Source organism: Antedon mediterranea, chromosome 8 (assembly GCF_964355755.1).
Source record: "Antedon mediterranea chromosome 8, ecAntMedi1.1, whole genome shotgun sequence".
Classification (NCBI taxonomy): domain Eukaryota; kingdom Metazoa; phylum Echinodermata; class Crinoidea; order Comatulida; family Antedonidae; genus Antedon; species Antedon mediterranea.
Window position 1 is genome coordinate 21,927,062 of NC_092677.1, and position 17,333 is coordinate 21,944,394.

At 32.7% G+C, this 17,333-nt stretch overlaps 1 protein-coding gene across 13 annotated transcripts in view; it reads left to right on the top strand.

Annotated features, from left to right (window-relative positions):
* LOC140057257 (uncharacterized) overlaps window positions 1-17,333 on the top strand; it is a 150,748-nt gene that overhangs the window by 79,430 nt on the left and 53,985 nt on the right. For 12 of the 13 annotated variants that reach the window (XM_072102833.1, XM_072102828.1, XM_072102832.1 and 9 more), the window contains 3 exons: window positions 344-513; window positions 10,353-10,469; window positions 10,955-16,996. In XM_072102833.1, the coding sequence (XP_071958934.1) occupies window positions 344-513; window positions 10,353-10,469; window positions 10,955-16,996 (6,329 nt within the window). The remainder of the gene's footprint in view (window positions 1-343; window positions 514-10,352; window positions 10,470-10,954; window positions 16,997-17,333) is intronic. The other variant, XM_072102840.1, reaches the window with a different exon arrangement.

A 17,333-nucleotide genomic window follows, 5' to 3' on the forward strand; every position in this document is an offset into this window, starting at 1 on the left:
TTACTAAATAAATTGCATAAAACGAACAATTAAATATCCAAATAGCATTTAACATGATGTTGGCATGTAGTTGATAACATTTTTTATCATGAAAATACTACCGGTGGTCTAGCCTTTGATTATTGAAACCGTCACAAAAAGTTGTATACATCCCAGATACATCCACACTTATGGCGGCGCCCTACCACATGGACAATATTACTGTTACAGGGAAAATCGCGGATTACTCATTCTTGTTATATATATTCTTTGATTGTAGGTTGACTACATTTTACAGCAAGTTATTGAATAACATTATTTTGAATGTTTTTAAATTGAGTATTTATTTTTAATTATTTACTAGGAGAAAAGGGTCAGAAGAACCTCCTGTAAATGAGTCTGGTGTAACATCATCAACATCACCGATAGGAACATCACCAACTTGTAGCCCAAGTGAAGAGTCTTTATCAGAAAGACGGCAACGAATACGGCGTCGAGCACAACAGAAGCAGGAAGAGTTGGAAGCAAGAAGCAGTAAGTTTAGTCACATTTTCCTCCCCTACTTTTTTTTTAGTGGGGGGGGGGGGGGAGGGTGGAATTTTTTCCAAATTTTTATCTTTGACATATCATTTCTTTATTTAGGAATTGTTGCATAGCCTTTTGACACTACATAGATATGTTACATTGTTACAAGTTATTACAATTTGAAACTTCTGAAAGGAACTGGAAATCTAAACAAATGTACAGTGATTGGTCAGTTAAACATCAGGGTAACAACTTAGGACAAAAATAAAAGTTGTCTTTCTTCGGCAATATCATAGTGGTCCCCTGTTATTTCACCCTTCTAAAACCTCACAAAGATGCAGTTAAAACATATTTTGTAGGAAACCCATTCACACAGGTTCATAGCCAACTCACTATTGTTCTTGTCGTTGAATCTTTACAAAATAGCATCATATAAATGTATCATTGTCAGAGTTTGTCTTTTGATGTAAACTATATTTTGTATAATAATACTGTACTAGTACCATAAATATACTTGACATACAGGAAAACTTTAAACCTTTATACCAGTGTAGAGCCGCAAATTGTAAAACCAATGCAATGCATAGAAATCAAATCAATGCAATTGATAACAATATGCAAAAAACCTTAAAATTCATAAAATATTTCAAAGGAAATATGCTTCAAAATATGTGTAAAGCTGCAAATTATAACTAAACTACAACTAAAAATTGTACCACCATTGCTCATTTTACAATTTGCGTCTCTAAAAAAATATAAATAACATGCATTTATTTATTAGGAAGGTATTTTAATATCCAGGTCTAATAAAACATCAAATTAACAACTATTATTTTCTAGAATAGAGTAAGAAAATGTTTAAATTTCAGATCTTCAACAGTGAACTAATTAAAGGGCAGGACATTTTGTGTTTAGATACAGACTTACTGATGTATACATCTTTGAAGTAAATTACTTTATTCAACAACCATGTCCGATATTCAAAAGATAATGATATTAACAATTGTTACATTTTCTTTAGGTACTGATTCTTTTATTCAGTTCATTCAGAACTTACTTATAAATAATTTTACATACTATGTCATCCTTTCCTGAATTAATTTCCAGCAGTTATGACTGGCTATTAATATTTGAAAGTTCTATATGACTATAAATTATAGTTTAATTTAATGCTTTCCTTCCTTTGCCAATGCTACAGTTTAAATTTGAAATGTGATTTCTACTAGTTGTCATTTTACATAACATATAAAGTATTACAATTTTAAGTTGTACTTTAGGCCTACCTTTTTTATCATCTGCTTCATAGTCCAGTCAATCTATGGTGTAAACTCCCAAAAGTAGACAAAATTGCAACAAAAGATTTTTTTTATTCAACTTGAAGTTAATTTTACGATAAAAAACATACAAAAAGTCTACCAAAATCGGACAACTGGAAAGTTGATAAAAAGACAATAAATCATAGAACTATTTCATTAAAATATGTTCGTATTCGGCGTAGTAATATTGTCAGAAATTGTTGTCTCTGATTGGTCGAATAAGTTTTGTGCTGTGTTATTGTTACGACGGAAAATCAGATATTCCCCAACAAGTAATGACTTTAAATCTTGTAATCAGGTAATTTATCTTTTTTTTTTCATAATTCATAATTTTAAAAGCAACATTTAATCTTTCATTAACTATTTAAACGAATGCAGCAATGTAAATTAGTCTTAGTAGATACGTAACGAGAGATATAGCATAGGGAGCGGGGATCTACTTGCGATGTTGTTGAAAAACGTTACGTCACACTAATTTGCATGTACTGATGTAGGCCTCCTCCGCTCGTCGTGAGACGAACGGAGGTGGTGGGCCGGTGGCACCCCGTCCGTGTAGCTAAAAGAAGACCGCCGACGCGATGTAGGGAATGATACTAAAAACTATCTTAAATTGACTGTCATTTCAGCCTACTCTGACTAGGCGTGAAAAGATAAAATTCGGATATTATTATATAGGCCTATGGCCTAACCGCTCTTCATTTTTTTAAATGAATTAGGCACAAAAAATAGGCCTACTAGGTAAGCCTAGCTAGGCTAGCCTATACTGCCTAATAAGAAAGGTCAGGTAGCCGCTACCCGACTGGGCCATGGTCTAGATCTAATAGATTTCAGTATAGGGCCTATGCCTAGGTAGTAGGCACAGCTATGAACTAATATTAACGCCGGAATGTTTATATAATTAATATAAGAGTAGCCAGCCTTTTTTAGTAGCTAGGCCTAGTTAATTATAACTTATGTAGTAATACTTAAATAGTATAGTACTAGTAGTGAGGCTGGGCCTCTAAGTAATACTATTTATTTTGTATCAAACCTATAGGCCTAGTATAGTTACTAGGCCTATGCGATATACATTTTATTTATTTATTTATTTATTCATTTCCCAACCAACAGTGAGCTCATGGTTCACCACTTACAGGAGGGAACACAGACAAACACGTACATATACAAACAAACATTAAACTAAACTACTAACAATGTTACGAAACTTACGGAAATTATTACTAAAAATATCTAACTCAGGGTTTCTTAAAGTAAAAGAATTGTAAGTTTGACTTAATCTACTAATAAAACCATTTTTTAAAACATTTACTCTACTAAAAGGAATATGAAAAGTAGTATTTCTTCTAAGACGACGACTAGGGACTCTAAGATAAAAATTGCTAACTAAGTTACAGTCAAATAAAGAATTAATACATTTATACAAAAAAACAAGATCAAAAAAGGTTCTACGAGACTCAGAAGATCGGACATGGAAATGAAAGTCAGGATTCTGGTTGTGGCTGATGTAGCGTAAAAAACGGTTATGCAGACGCTGAATGCGCGTAGACTGAGTTTCCGAAATAGAATTAAAAATAACAGAACAGAAGTTGAGAATGGGATGGATAATTGAATAATAAAGGTGGATTTTGGTTTGCCTGTCAAAATGTTTACAATTACGCCACATCAGCCCAAGCAGTCTATTGCACTTGCCAACAAGATAATCAATATGAAAGGAAAAACAAAGGGAACTATCAATAAAAACACCAAGATCTTTTTGCGATTGCACCCTATTAATGGGATTGTCATTAATTAAATAATTATAAAATAAAATGTTCTTTTTCAAAGTAATAGTTAAAATATTGCACTTTACTGGATTGAGGGACATTCCCCATAAAGCAGCCCAATAACAAAGCTTGTCCAAATCCACCTGAAGCCTGTCAGCATCCTCAACACTACCAATAATTCTGTATAGCTTAACATCATCAGCAAACATAAGACATCTGGAGTGGGTGAAGAGTTTTGGGATATCATTGACAAAAAGATTGAAAAGGAGAGGACCAAGAATCGATCCCTGAGGGACACCGGACTGAATAGGAAGCCATTCAGAGGATATACCCTCAATGACCACTCTCTGGAACCTACCATTAAGATAACTACGAAACCAGGAGATAAAATCATTATGAAAACCAAAACGTTGTAATTTTAATAAGAGTAAATTATGAGGAACAAGATCAAACGCCTTAGAAAAGTCAGTGTAAATAATATCACATTGCTTCCTGTCATCAATGGCTTCGTAAACTGTGGTCAACAGGGTGGCAAGGTTTGTTTCACATGACCTACCAGCTACAAAGCCATGCTGACAGGAAGCAATGGCAGGAGAAACATGAGTCGAAATATGGTTAAAAACAATTTTTTCAAACAATTTAGAAATGGTAGGCAACAGAGAGATAGGTCTATAGTTAGAAATCAATTTCTTGGTCCCCCCCTTATGAATAGGAACAATATTGGAACGTTTCCAAACGGAAGGAAATTTACCGGTTTGAAGAGATTTATTAAAGAGGAAAGAAATGGGAATAGAAAGAGGACGAGAACAAACTTTAAGAACATGGTTACTGAGATTATCACATCCAGATGCCTTATGAGTCTGAATGGATGACAGTAACGAGTTAACAATTTCAGATTGAATTATTGGAGCATTGAGAATGCCGACAGAAGCCTCAGGCAGACGTTGGTGTTCATCAGTCACAGAAGGTCCAGATCTAAAAACTGAATGAAAATAACTGTTAAATAAAGCAGCCTTATCATTAGTTGTCTCCGCGACCTTGTGCCCATGCGACATAACCGACGGATAAGAAGACGATTTAGTTTTGGTCTTTATCCACGACCAGAAGCGTTTGGGATTTGCCTTAAGATTCCCAGAGAGTGATTGCATATAACTTTTATATTTAAGTTTCATAAGGACTTTAAATTCTTTTCTGGCAACGGAAAAAGCATGTTTTGATTCATGTGTATTAAGTCGTTTAGAAATACGAAAACATTTCTCTTTGTTTTTAAGAGCGACTCTAACTTCATTATCAAACCATGGCGGCATTTTTCTTTTAGGTCTAACAATAGGCACAAGATCACGGAGAGCAGCATCAACTAAATCATAAAAAAGAGAAACACTATCGTTAATATCATTGCACATATGGATTAAATCAAAAGGTATAACATTAAAAGCATTCAAAAGATCATCATTATTTACAGCCTTGAAACAATATAGTTGTCTTGAATCCCTAGAAAAGTGTTTTTGAATAGAAATTTTAAGAACAAATGAAATTGAAGAATGATCAGATTCAAAAATATTCTGACCAGCAGAAATATCCGAGATTAAATCAATTGAATTATTACACAAAATTAAATCTAAAACATTATTATTGCACGTTGGATTGACATTGCACTGAAACAAATTATGTCCATTAATAAAACAGTCAATAAAAAGTTCACCCAATGAGTTAGCAGGTGCAGTTCCATATCCATCATTGGTCCACGTGATTTCAGAAAGATTCAGATCTCCGATAAGAACAATATGATGCCTTGAATACATGGCTGATGCATCTTCAACTGATTGCGCTAGTTGCAACATGACATCTCTTCCGCTGTTGGGTGGCCTGTAAATAACAGCAACCAGCACTCGTTTTGTCTTGCTTAGCTTAATTTCAACCCAGAGGATTTCAATATTTGGTTTCTCAAGGTGCTCCAGACGTCGAGACTTATACTGATTAGAAGCTAGGAAAAGAACACCACCACCTCTTCTGCCATCGTTCCTGTCCCTTCTATGAATTGTAAAACCATCACAGTAAAGTTCGGAGTCAAGAACCGTTGAATTTAGCCAAGTCTCGGTAAATGCAACAAAGTCGAAGGTATTATTAATGAGGTGCACATTTCTTCTGTGTAAACTACAGATTATATTCTATTAATGTATTTGTTGTGATATCTATATCATTTACCTTAGGCAGAGAAACAATTTATGAGAAGAGTTATAAATCTATATCAACCAGACAGAAAGGTATGTTTAGTTACATTTTTCTCTGCCATTATACATCATCATTTTTTTTTTCCAATTACATTTTCATCTTCAATGAACTAAAAAAACAAATGAAAGTTTGTTTTTCACTGTATAATTTTGTTACTACTATTTTAGGAGCAGATAGTGTGAATACAGCGAGCATTCAAAGAGGATTGAAGCCCAATTCTGTTGTGGGGTCAGTAGTCCATACAAATTGCCGGAAGAAATATAAATATGCTGTACATTTTAAGATACATACATGCATGATCAAAACAGTTCCTTGACCATGGTTTCAGTGAACTATTGGCAAGTTATTTAGTTTATTATGGTGATGTAGTGTTGACTGTTATACTTTATTATAAAGTGTATAAATAATTAATGTTTATGAATTGAATGGAGATATTAATATTTCAGAATGATTGACTTATATTTAACAGGGCAGAGAGTTTTAACTCCGGTGACTCTTTTTAATAAACAAGGTTTTATATTGATAAAATAGGCAATCTATAAATGAATGAAATATTCTCTCCACTTCACAAAAAAATACATTCATTATTATTAAACTTTTATTCAATATATGTGTAATTATTGTACTTATTACTTGAGTTCCCTGTCTCTTGTAATAAAAAATGTTTACATAAATGTACCTATACTTATTATTTGAGCCTCCCATCTCTTATGATAGTAAAGTACAAATAATGTTGAAATACATACTTGAGTTTCGAGTACCGTAATTTAAAATGATATATTACATAGCCTATGTAAATACGCGAACGTGATTGGTTGAACCTGCATCACATGACTACCGCTGCGAGGATCGTAAATTGTATATATCCTTGAGAACGATGATATTGACTGTGTAATTTTCACGTAATTATCGTGTCCCCTGTCATTAATTATATAAATTCTCGAGTACGATGATATTGACTGTGTAATTTTCGTGTGCAACACTCGCGTTTGCCGATAAATAAACAAAAGTCATCTACTGGATCTTGAACTTGCAATGCAATTGTCACTCCATCACAAGACAACGCTTCAACCGCTGCGCCACGGAACTTGGTTGAAGAAATTAATCTTCTAAACTATTTAAGCTATGCATACATAGCGCCCTCATTTGTTATCAGTCCACCCTAAATGTGATGAAACACAGTTTGTGATTGGTCAATACTCACGGTAGTAACCTAGTAACTAGTACGCGCTGAACATCCGGTGATTCGGCTCCTCGAAGAGAAGAAGACGAATTGTTTATTCGGCCTACCTGATTATAATATTATTATTAATATTATTGATGGAAATTCTCCTGTTAATTTAAACGACCTAGGCCTAAGTGAATATTTTATTGCCAAGGAATCATTAATTAGTAATTATCTGTATATTATTCTTGCTTGTTTAAATACAATACAAATACTAGGCCTACAGGAGGCCTAGCCTAGCTTCACCCAACCCAGCAGACTTGTTCTTGGCTATATAATATAACAGATATTGCCTTTTATATCGGTTAAATATAAGATTTGACATCCTCTCGGGAATGATATTAAGTTCTCGGGGAATATATATTTCCCTCAGCTGGCGCTTCGGGAAATATATATTACCTCGAACTTAATATCATTCCCTCGGGGATGTCAAATCTTATATTTAACCTCTAAGTAGTCAATATCTGTATAATATAGTATAGTATAATACTGGTGTATATTATTACTTACTTTTAAATTTCTCATATTTTGTGTCAGTAACGCTGTTATGAAAAGATTCAAGTAAACAAGACATCTCATATTTTTAAGAGCTATGCATGTTATATTCAAAATCTATTCATGAGATCTTGTTGACTAGTTTGTACCTGTACTACGTATTTGAGAATGATCAGATTTGGTTGAAAATATTAACGTTCAGACTAAATATGTGTACAAATTACAAAAAAAAAATTATAAATAACTGGCGTGGTTGAGTTTATTTACTGCTACTATAGTATTTTATATGGCTACTGGAAAAATATTTACCAGCTGCAGGATTGTTAATTTATAAGTAGTGCTCGGGTAAATGATTTTTGTGTACAATTTATGAAAACTACAGTACTGCCATTAATAAAATGCACATTGGATGACTGAAATATTTTATACATATATAGTAGTACATGTAAATGCATGTAAAAAGAAATGATGTGTGCAATATAATATATTTACTGGATTTATGAAAATAAATATTGAGAAATTACTTTTGTATTATTATGTAATTTGTGTTATTTGTTGTCCAATGTTGTATACAGTACTTGTAATAGGGCTAGATCTTAAATTATACAGTATTAAAATAAAATAATCATGGGTTAATAAAATTAATTTATCTTACAATTTATTTAAGGGCTATATCCAAGGAGATACTGTAATAAAAAATATTTATTTCAGATTAATAAAATAAAATAGGAAGTACATTTAAATATATAATAAATTATATATTTAAATGTTTATAAATTATAATTATAAATCCAAAGGCAAATTACTGAAAAAAATGACAATGCTGTGGGTATCAGTGGCTGGATCTCAATTGAGATACAAAAATAAAAAGCGAAAAGCTAAATCAAAACGATAAAGTAAACAGCCAGAAAAGTTAGCAGAGCTTTCGGGCAACACTAGCCCTTCATCAGTGCAAGTGAAGGAATTTGGATAACGTCAGAGTATAAAGCTGGCAAGTGCTGCCTGGGTGGACAGGAATAAAAGAAATATAACAAAGGAAGCCATATATTATAAATTATAATTATATATACATATATGAATATAATTATTGTAATTTAAATAAAAGTCGGTCTCAGATGTTGACCTGTGTACAGTAGGTCTCCCACTTGCCTAACGGTGGTAGTAGGCCTAGCTAGGCCTAGCTAGTCTAATGTAGTGCGAGTGAGTGGCTGCCCATAATGTAAGTTAGGCTATTATTTATTGATTCATCACATTCTATCCTATATGAAATGCATCTTTGGCTGGCACAAAAAGTTGGCCTAGGCCTAGAAAAAAGGTTTAGTCTACACGCACAACATCAGAAGGGTGGCCGTCCAGAATAGACAGGTCTAGATAGACTAGTATATATAGAGAGAGGCATCAGTTATTCTGCATTTTTGTTTGCATTACAATTTTATTTATACTAAATCAACTCACTGACATTAGCAGCAGACGGCGTAATTATAAAAATGCCTAATAAACAAGTGAAAATAAACGAGCGATGACTACGCTCTATGTAGGCCCCAACCCGATAGCAGCCATTTTCCCATGTGTTTCAACAACAAACAACAAAAACGATGACCAAACAGATGTGGTGACCTAGGTGACCTGAATATTAACCAATCAGGGACAAGGAATTTTATGCTAATTAGGTAAACCGTTGAACACATCGCGCAAGAAAACAAAAAACAAAGTTCGACACTTTTCTACTTTAAATACACATTTTCTGTTGTCCGATTTTGGTAGACTTTCTACAAGACGTTTATAGTATTTTTATCTATCAAATAAGTGTATCAAATCATTTATTGCAATTTTGTCCACCAAAAATCGTAGATTGACTGGACTATCAGTTTCATTAAATGTTTAATGTTGTCATTGTGTCCTCATTATTTTAATCACTGTTTGTCTTGTTGAAAAGGGAATCAATTTAACAGTATTGTCTAAAACGACCATACATAGTAAGCAACCACCTCTCTTAATTAAGAGTCCGCTTCTCATAATCGACAACGTCCTGTAATGACCACCTCTATTACGTGAACAATTTAGTAGCATTAATATATAGATGATTTTGCTACAATGTGTTTGTTATGCACTAAATAATATTCTAATAAGTTCTAATGTTCAGATTATATTTAAAAAATATATTCTTATTATATATATTTTACATTAAACAATAGGAAAACTTCACTGATAAATAAGGCCCATATCCAGGGGAGGTTAAGGAGTTCAAACGAACCCTGCCGGTGTAAATACATAATAATTCTTTAACTTATTATATGGTGAAGCTGAGGTGGTGGTGAATATCATTCTTAACCTCATTAGGCCTACTGTACTGCCAAATTTATTTATTATTTAAAATATTTGAATATATTGCTCATTTTCTCATGTCAGTTGTTGGCATAACTCTCCAAATTTTCTAGCCACAGTTCCGACCATGATGGAGGCTGAGTGGGTGAAACTCTCACTCACCGCCCCTACCACTAAAATTGGCTCTACCTAGTGTACATTTTGGATTCAATTATCTTTTTGATGTTTTATATAATTTATTCCAAGCTGGAACTTGGATATGATTTTTCCAAATTTCTTATCTCTCAGTTGACACCTCTTCAGATAAATTAATTTTTAATACAATTTTTCGTCATTCTATCAAAGGCTCCACTTTTCCCAAATTTGCACCCCTCCATAAAAATCCTGGCTATGGGCCTGAAGTTTGTTACTCTATTCTACTATTTTTTCTATTCTTTCCTATCTTAACATCCTACACATTTCTTTCTATCTATATTCTATTTCTATTATTAGCCTCTTCTATTGATGTGTTTGAATTTCTGAGTCTTGGAGACATGTCTCCTGAATCTAAACATGACCAATGCAAGTGGTCATCAAGTTCAGACAAATCAAGTCCTATAGCACTAAATAGTGAGTGTCTCACATTTCTCATCAACTAATGTTGTGTTTTATTCTAATTGATAAGACATGAATAAATTTAGGATGTAATAACAGTGTGTGGATGGAAATTCAAGAATAAAATAAGCAAAAATGCCAGCGAGTTATAAATGAATTTAAATGCAGATGAATCAATGCTTATTTTTTACTACAAAAATACTGTAAAACTTATGCATGATTCAAGTTTTAGAAGTTGCACATGCTTCTTCATGGAATGATTAACTAACAATACAATTAAAGTTCTAATGTACGGAATAAATATTTATTTAGTTTGGTTTCCTCTGCACATAATGAGGAAAAAGTCTCAATGCCAGGTCAATTTTAATCTTAGTCATCAACAAAGAATAGAGATTAAAAACAATATTTGTATTTAATGCATTATTGGGAATTTTTCCTTTTTTTGCACTGCTAAAACTACACTATATCGTCCACTTTTCTTCATTTTCTCTTTAAAAAAGCTTGCACCAATACTGCTTTGCATGTATCGTGCAACAAGCATGTAAACAACAAACATCATGACCAATCAAAAAAGATGTCTCAGTACTTAACTTCAGAAATCGTAGAAAACGGTTCAGAAATTCAAATAAATAATCCAGAAAATGAAATTAAGGAATGTAATAAAGGTGACATTGAAAATGATGAAGATACATGCAAAACTGATCTAAACGATGTTAAAGGAAATTACAGTAACACAGGTCATATAAATAAACATTTTAAAAGTGAATTAGCAGTACACAATGAAACAAATGAAAACCGTCAGTCCTCTTATTTGAGGCCAGATAATGAGTGTAGAGATGATACCCTGGAAAATGATCAATGTAATAAAAAACATTGTTCTATTGAGGATAAGGAAAAAACAACAAGTAAAATAACAAATGTAGATCGAAGACTCCAAGCTGATATGATTGATTTTGAGGATGACACTGTGCTTAGATTGGCTGACGAGATAATTGAATTGGACCGCACTGAGGTGGCTGTGAATGAGACTATTAAACCTAAGCCTAGTTTATCTACTCAGTTTGAAGCAGATAGAGCACAGTTTAACTTGCATAAGGAAAACAATAATTCACAACTGTGTTGTAATGGAACTATTAAAATCATGGATAATGAGTCAGCACAGCTTAAAGAAGATGATCGTAAAAACTTTGTGAGGATAGAAGATTTTGAAAAGGTAAAGTTTGGACCTGTTAGAAATACAAATGTTGATATCAACACAGCTGAGAAATCAAAGTTAAAGGATGAAATAACAAGCAATGCTTGTTTAAATAGCCCAGAAGCAAAATGTAAAAATTGTCCTGAAGCATGTATTGAAGATGACGAACAAAGCAGTCAAGAAAGCAAAAGTGATATTGATAAAGTAGTGACAGAACAACAACTTCAGGCTATTTGTATTGAAAAATGCTATGGGGATGACTGGAATGGAAAAAGTAACGAAAGGAAATCAAATCGAAGTAGTGGTGATTTTAGCTTGGATTATTTTGAAGATAGCTTGTCATACCCTGTGATTTCCTTAACAGAACCGCCTAACACACTTATCCCCTATGTAGAATATTGTCCTTCTGTAGGTGATACATCTGATGAGTATTTATCATGTGAGGATGATGAAGCCAATACATTAGAAAGAGACCTTGTACTGGATGTCAATTTACAATCTGATAATGAAAGCGAAGAAGAATTATCACAAATTTTAAATAATAATTCATCTTTTAAACACAAAAAATCATTAGATCATGATGAAGTGGAAAATGATGTGATAAGAATCACAGATGATTTTAATGATCAGAAGAAAACAGTTTTAATTGAAGATAAATATGTTCAAAATGAAGGTAAAATTATAAAAGGCTGTATTGAAAAAAGAAAGTATTTGAATGATAAATTGATTTTGTGTGATTCTGATTCCGGTGTAGGTGATGAGGATTCGGGTGTTCCTGTAAATGAAAGTGAAGATAATCAAGGTTTAATTGTTGTGCACAAAGATATTTCTGAATGTGTCTATGATGGTGTTTACAGCAGGAGGGCTGGTAACATTTTAGAAAACAGGAACGTTGAAGTGTGCAAAGTCCTGGGTCAAGAGGTTAACAATATCTCTATTGATAAAAACAAGCTGGCTTTTGAAACCCAGCCTGAGCTTGAAAAGCCTGAGGCAATACCCAAGTCTATGCATTCATTTGATGTGGATAAAAAGAATATTAACAATCATGTTGGAAACGTGTCTGTAGATACAGGTGATTCCTATCCAAACAGAAATAGCTCTGGGCAAAATGGATACATGCAAATTATAAAAGATGAAGATATATCTTACAGTGAAAGTAAAACTAATGATAAAATAGGGGTTGACAATTTCTGTTGTGGATCTTGTATTACTGGAGGGAAAACTACAGTTGTGAAACCACAATCCAAGGGTAAAAGTCATCAGATACAAAAAGAAAATAACCAACAATTACAGGTACCCTGCCAAGAACTTGGTAGCAGTTGTTATGTAGGGTTATTTCAAGGTAAGTCACCTGCCTTGCCTCATGTTGAAAACAGTAATCTAATTGGGAATTCTGTATTGGATAATACATTTTTAGATAAAAGTGAGAGAATTCTACCTCAGACAAATGGCACCAATTCCTGCAATGAGACAACAGATACAAATGTTGAACATGGATTAGTATGTCTATCAAGTGATGCTAAACATATTAATGTGGAAGATGGATTGAAGCCAACATGTACTTCATTGTGTATGCCTCATACCTTAATGACAAATGATGAGGTTGTTAACAAGAAAGATGAAAACCAGATAATATACTCTGATGATATTAATATGAGATTGATACCAATTGATGAAACATTTGATAATCATAATTCTATTTTGGAAAATAAAGTTCCTAATAAAATCGATGAAAACGACACAGAGAACCTAGATTTACAAGGCAGACAAGATAATGAATCCACTAATTTTAAAAATGTTCCTACTCATTTGTCTTTAGAAAGAGGAAGTAATATTGATGAGAAACAATGTAACAACACTATAGGCAACAGCACCAAAGAAGAGGATATTGAAGTGCATTTAGATGATGAGATTGACAGTTCTGAGAATGTTGATATAGAATATGTTTGTGAACAATTATGTAATATAGAAGTAAAGCCCAAGAACAATGTCAATGAAAGTAAAGATACCAATACAGATGAAAACACTAATAATTTACATCCATTTAATCAGGAATTAAAAGACAAGAATGATGGTCCTTTGGATTCTGAAAATGTGGTAATTGCTGCACATAATGATTGTTTCTCAAGTACAAGCTCTCAAATTGAATGCAATATGGAAGGTCAACCAATAGAAATAGAAATTTCTCAAATCTCTACTGAATCTGACTTGATCGGAAATGACATTTTACAATGTTTGACTAAAGAAGTAGCAATTAAGATGAGTACATCAGATTGTAATTATAAAGAGATGAACAAAATTGTTCATAATGATCAAATGCTTTCAATTGAAGATGAAATTATAGTTCTTCAAGATTCTAATCTAAGAGAAGAGCCAGCCAGTGAAAAACAGAGAATAGGGCTAGAATATGACGTACCAGGAACACCAGTTCAAGTCAATAAGGAAAAAGTCGTTGAGCATGAAGACACTCATGATTTTAATAATTTCTATGTAAAAGAAACTGAGCAAAATGTAAGCACATCTTTAAATGATGAAAGTAAATCTGATAAATGCAATAATTTGTTATTACATGAAAGACAAACTAAAAAGAGAACTCATAAGAAATCACCAGAGCCATCTTTGTTTCAAGTAGCAGAGAAAGTTAGCCATGACCAGAGAAATGCAATCATGGATGATGTTCAAGACATTCTTCTGCTTCTTAGTATGGGTGATTCTAGCTTTGGTAGTACAGAAGAAAAAGATGAAGAAACATACATCAACTCACCTGATGATACTATTATCAAGGAGAACAGTCAAGATGATGATAATGATGATGAACGTACAGAAATGGATGTTGGGTATGATCAGTTTGATACAGACATAGAAGATGAAATAGATACTGACAGAAAGGAAGATAACACAGGTGAAATTTACATAGATGAAAACCCATTGAAAAATAAAACATCTATTGTAACTGATTCGTCAACAAGTGCCACAGGTAGTATACATTTTGATGAATCAATTCATACAATTTCAAATAAAAGTATTTGTATAGATGAGCCTGTAACATTAAAAACTAACCAACACAAAGAGAACATCAGATCTGGTAAGTCAAATGAGGAAGAAGATTCTATTGGTTTCAGTGATACGGATGTAAATTTTACAGAGATTAATGTATGCAAGAAGTTAGTGGACTCTTTTGAAAATGAAATTTGTTTACCAGAGTGTACACCAAAATGCGTCAGTTTTACAGAAAAACAAGGTAATAATGAAGCATTGATGAACCAATTACAAAATACAGCACTATCTAATTGTGGGGAAAACAAGATCATTCCTCCTGTAGATAAAACTAACATTATATCATCTTCAAATTATCTTGGTAATGACTGTACTGATCCAAATATTTATTATAAAAGAAGAAGAGATAATTTAAATGGTAAAAGATGGGATGAGGATGATGAAATACTTAAACTATTAACTTCTGGCGTTTCTCAACCTGAACATACTGAAAAGGAAATGTCTTGTATGTCATTGAATAGAAGGTGGAATCATAAAATTGAAGAAAATTCTGACAAAAAAGAATTGGAAAATAGTAAAAAGGAATGTGAAAAATCTGTAGATGAAATAATTACCTATGATTCTCTACCTGATGTTAGCCCAAAGCCTAAAGAAAAGAAAGTTTTGGCAAAACCAAAACGTTGGAAAAAGCAAATTGAAGAAGAAGTGCTTACTGTTAAAGCGATTAAAATAAAGAAAGCCAAACAAAAGTGTGAAAGGACAGATGATGATTTGCTCAAAATGTTAAAAGGTGGTGCTATAACTGACCAGATGAGATTGGCTGAGAAACAAAGTAAAAAACGAAAGGAAAGACGAATCAAGGAACAGAAAGAGGAAGAAGATGCACTCAATTTCTTAAAAGGTGGAATTGCAGACTTTGTAATCGAAGAGGAAAATTCATCCAATGAGAACACAGAATGCTCAGAGATAATTGTAGATGCAAATACGAAAAAAGCTCTAAAGAAAGAACATTTAATTAATAAAGACACGCTAGAAATATCAATTGATACCGCATTTAAAGGAATGTCTAAAACAGAAGAGGAGAAAATGTTGGCCATGTTATCAGTACGTTCTAATTCTGACAAGAAAAAGAAAACAGAAGATGATAATTTGCTATTGCTTTTAAGTGAAGGAATCGAGGATGTAGATCTATTTGATGATTTCCAAGACACTCAAGTTGATGTTTCTGAATTGTCATATTATAAAGGCCTAGAGGAACATACAGATGTAAAAGAGGCTGAAAATGATGCAGATAGTATTGATGAAGAACTATCAGATGAAGAATATAAACATTTACCGGCAGATGAGGGATCCCTTTTGTTAATGTTATCAACTGGTGCAATCAGTGAAAAGGAACAATTAGCACAAAAAGTAGCCTATGCTAAAAAAAGAGAAAAAGAGGAACAGAATGATTTGCTTTTGCTTTTGAGTAATGGAACACAACATTTAGAATTAGATATGTCTACATTCCACGAAAAGCAAGAAGAACATATTGCCAGTGACAAATACAATGATAATTACTTTGATTCTGAAAATTCAAATTCAGAAGTAGTTTATGTCACAGACCATACTATTTCACATGAAAGTCAAAATCATGTTGGTGCATCTCCAAAAAGCATTAGTATAGTTAGTGATGAAGATGAGATTCTTGCATTATTAAAATGTAGTAATAAACTTGTATTTGAAAGTGATACAAAAGGAGTTCCCCACCAATCACCAGTAGTTCCACAAAAAACAATTTCAACATCAGAATTAAAAGAAACTTGTTCCAATGAAGGTAATAAGGCAAATGTTGAAATGTTGAATCCTATAGAAGAAACATGTACAGTGATAATGTCAAAGACAAATTGTAACTCAGATAGTCTGGAATTAGACACCCAAATAAACAAGAAATCAACTCAGCTGAGAATGATACCAATGGAAAAATCGGTACAAAGTAATTCAGATACCATTGGCAAAGATAAAATCCTAAGCACTTCTACTATGGTTAAGGAAGATGAAGCCAAAAGTGAAGATAAACTATGTAAACAAGCATCAAGCTCCTTTCCTGTGGAAACATACAAAACAATTAGTGACGAAGATGCTGAAGCACTGTTTTCACTTTTGAAATCTGGTGATGAACCCACTAAAAATATAATGGCTTCATCAGGTGTTACACATGCACATAACTCACCAGTTGAAAATATGAAAATAGCGCATTCAACAGTAACAAATACTGAACACCAGGATCAGGATTGTATGTTGAGAAATATTGATGAGATTAAACAAGATAAACCAAAGGTTACTGGCTCCTCCATAACTTCAGAGAACAGTGAGTATCTGCATGGCATTGGGTGCTTGGAGTTCAGTGTTTTTAAACTTGTGCATGGCAAAGTATATAGTATTTTATTTAACATTAGGTGTATTGCTTTAGCATGTGTAATTTGTATCCACAAGTTTTAACAATTTAATATTAGCTGATTAAATGGATAGGAGACCACTTAATTATTAAATTGATTGTCCTTTTCAAGTTTATCAATATTTAATATGAATTTTATTGCACTTATAATTTATATTCGTATTAAATAAAATGTTATATAACCTTATATGCCATTATCAAGTACTATTATCATTATCAATATCATTGACATCATCAAGCACAAAATATT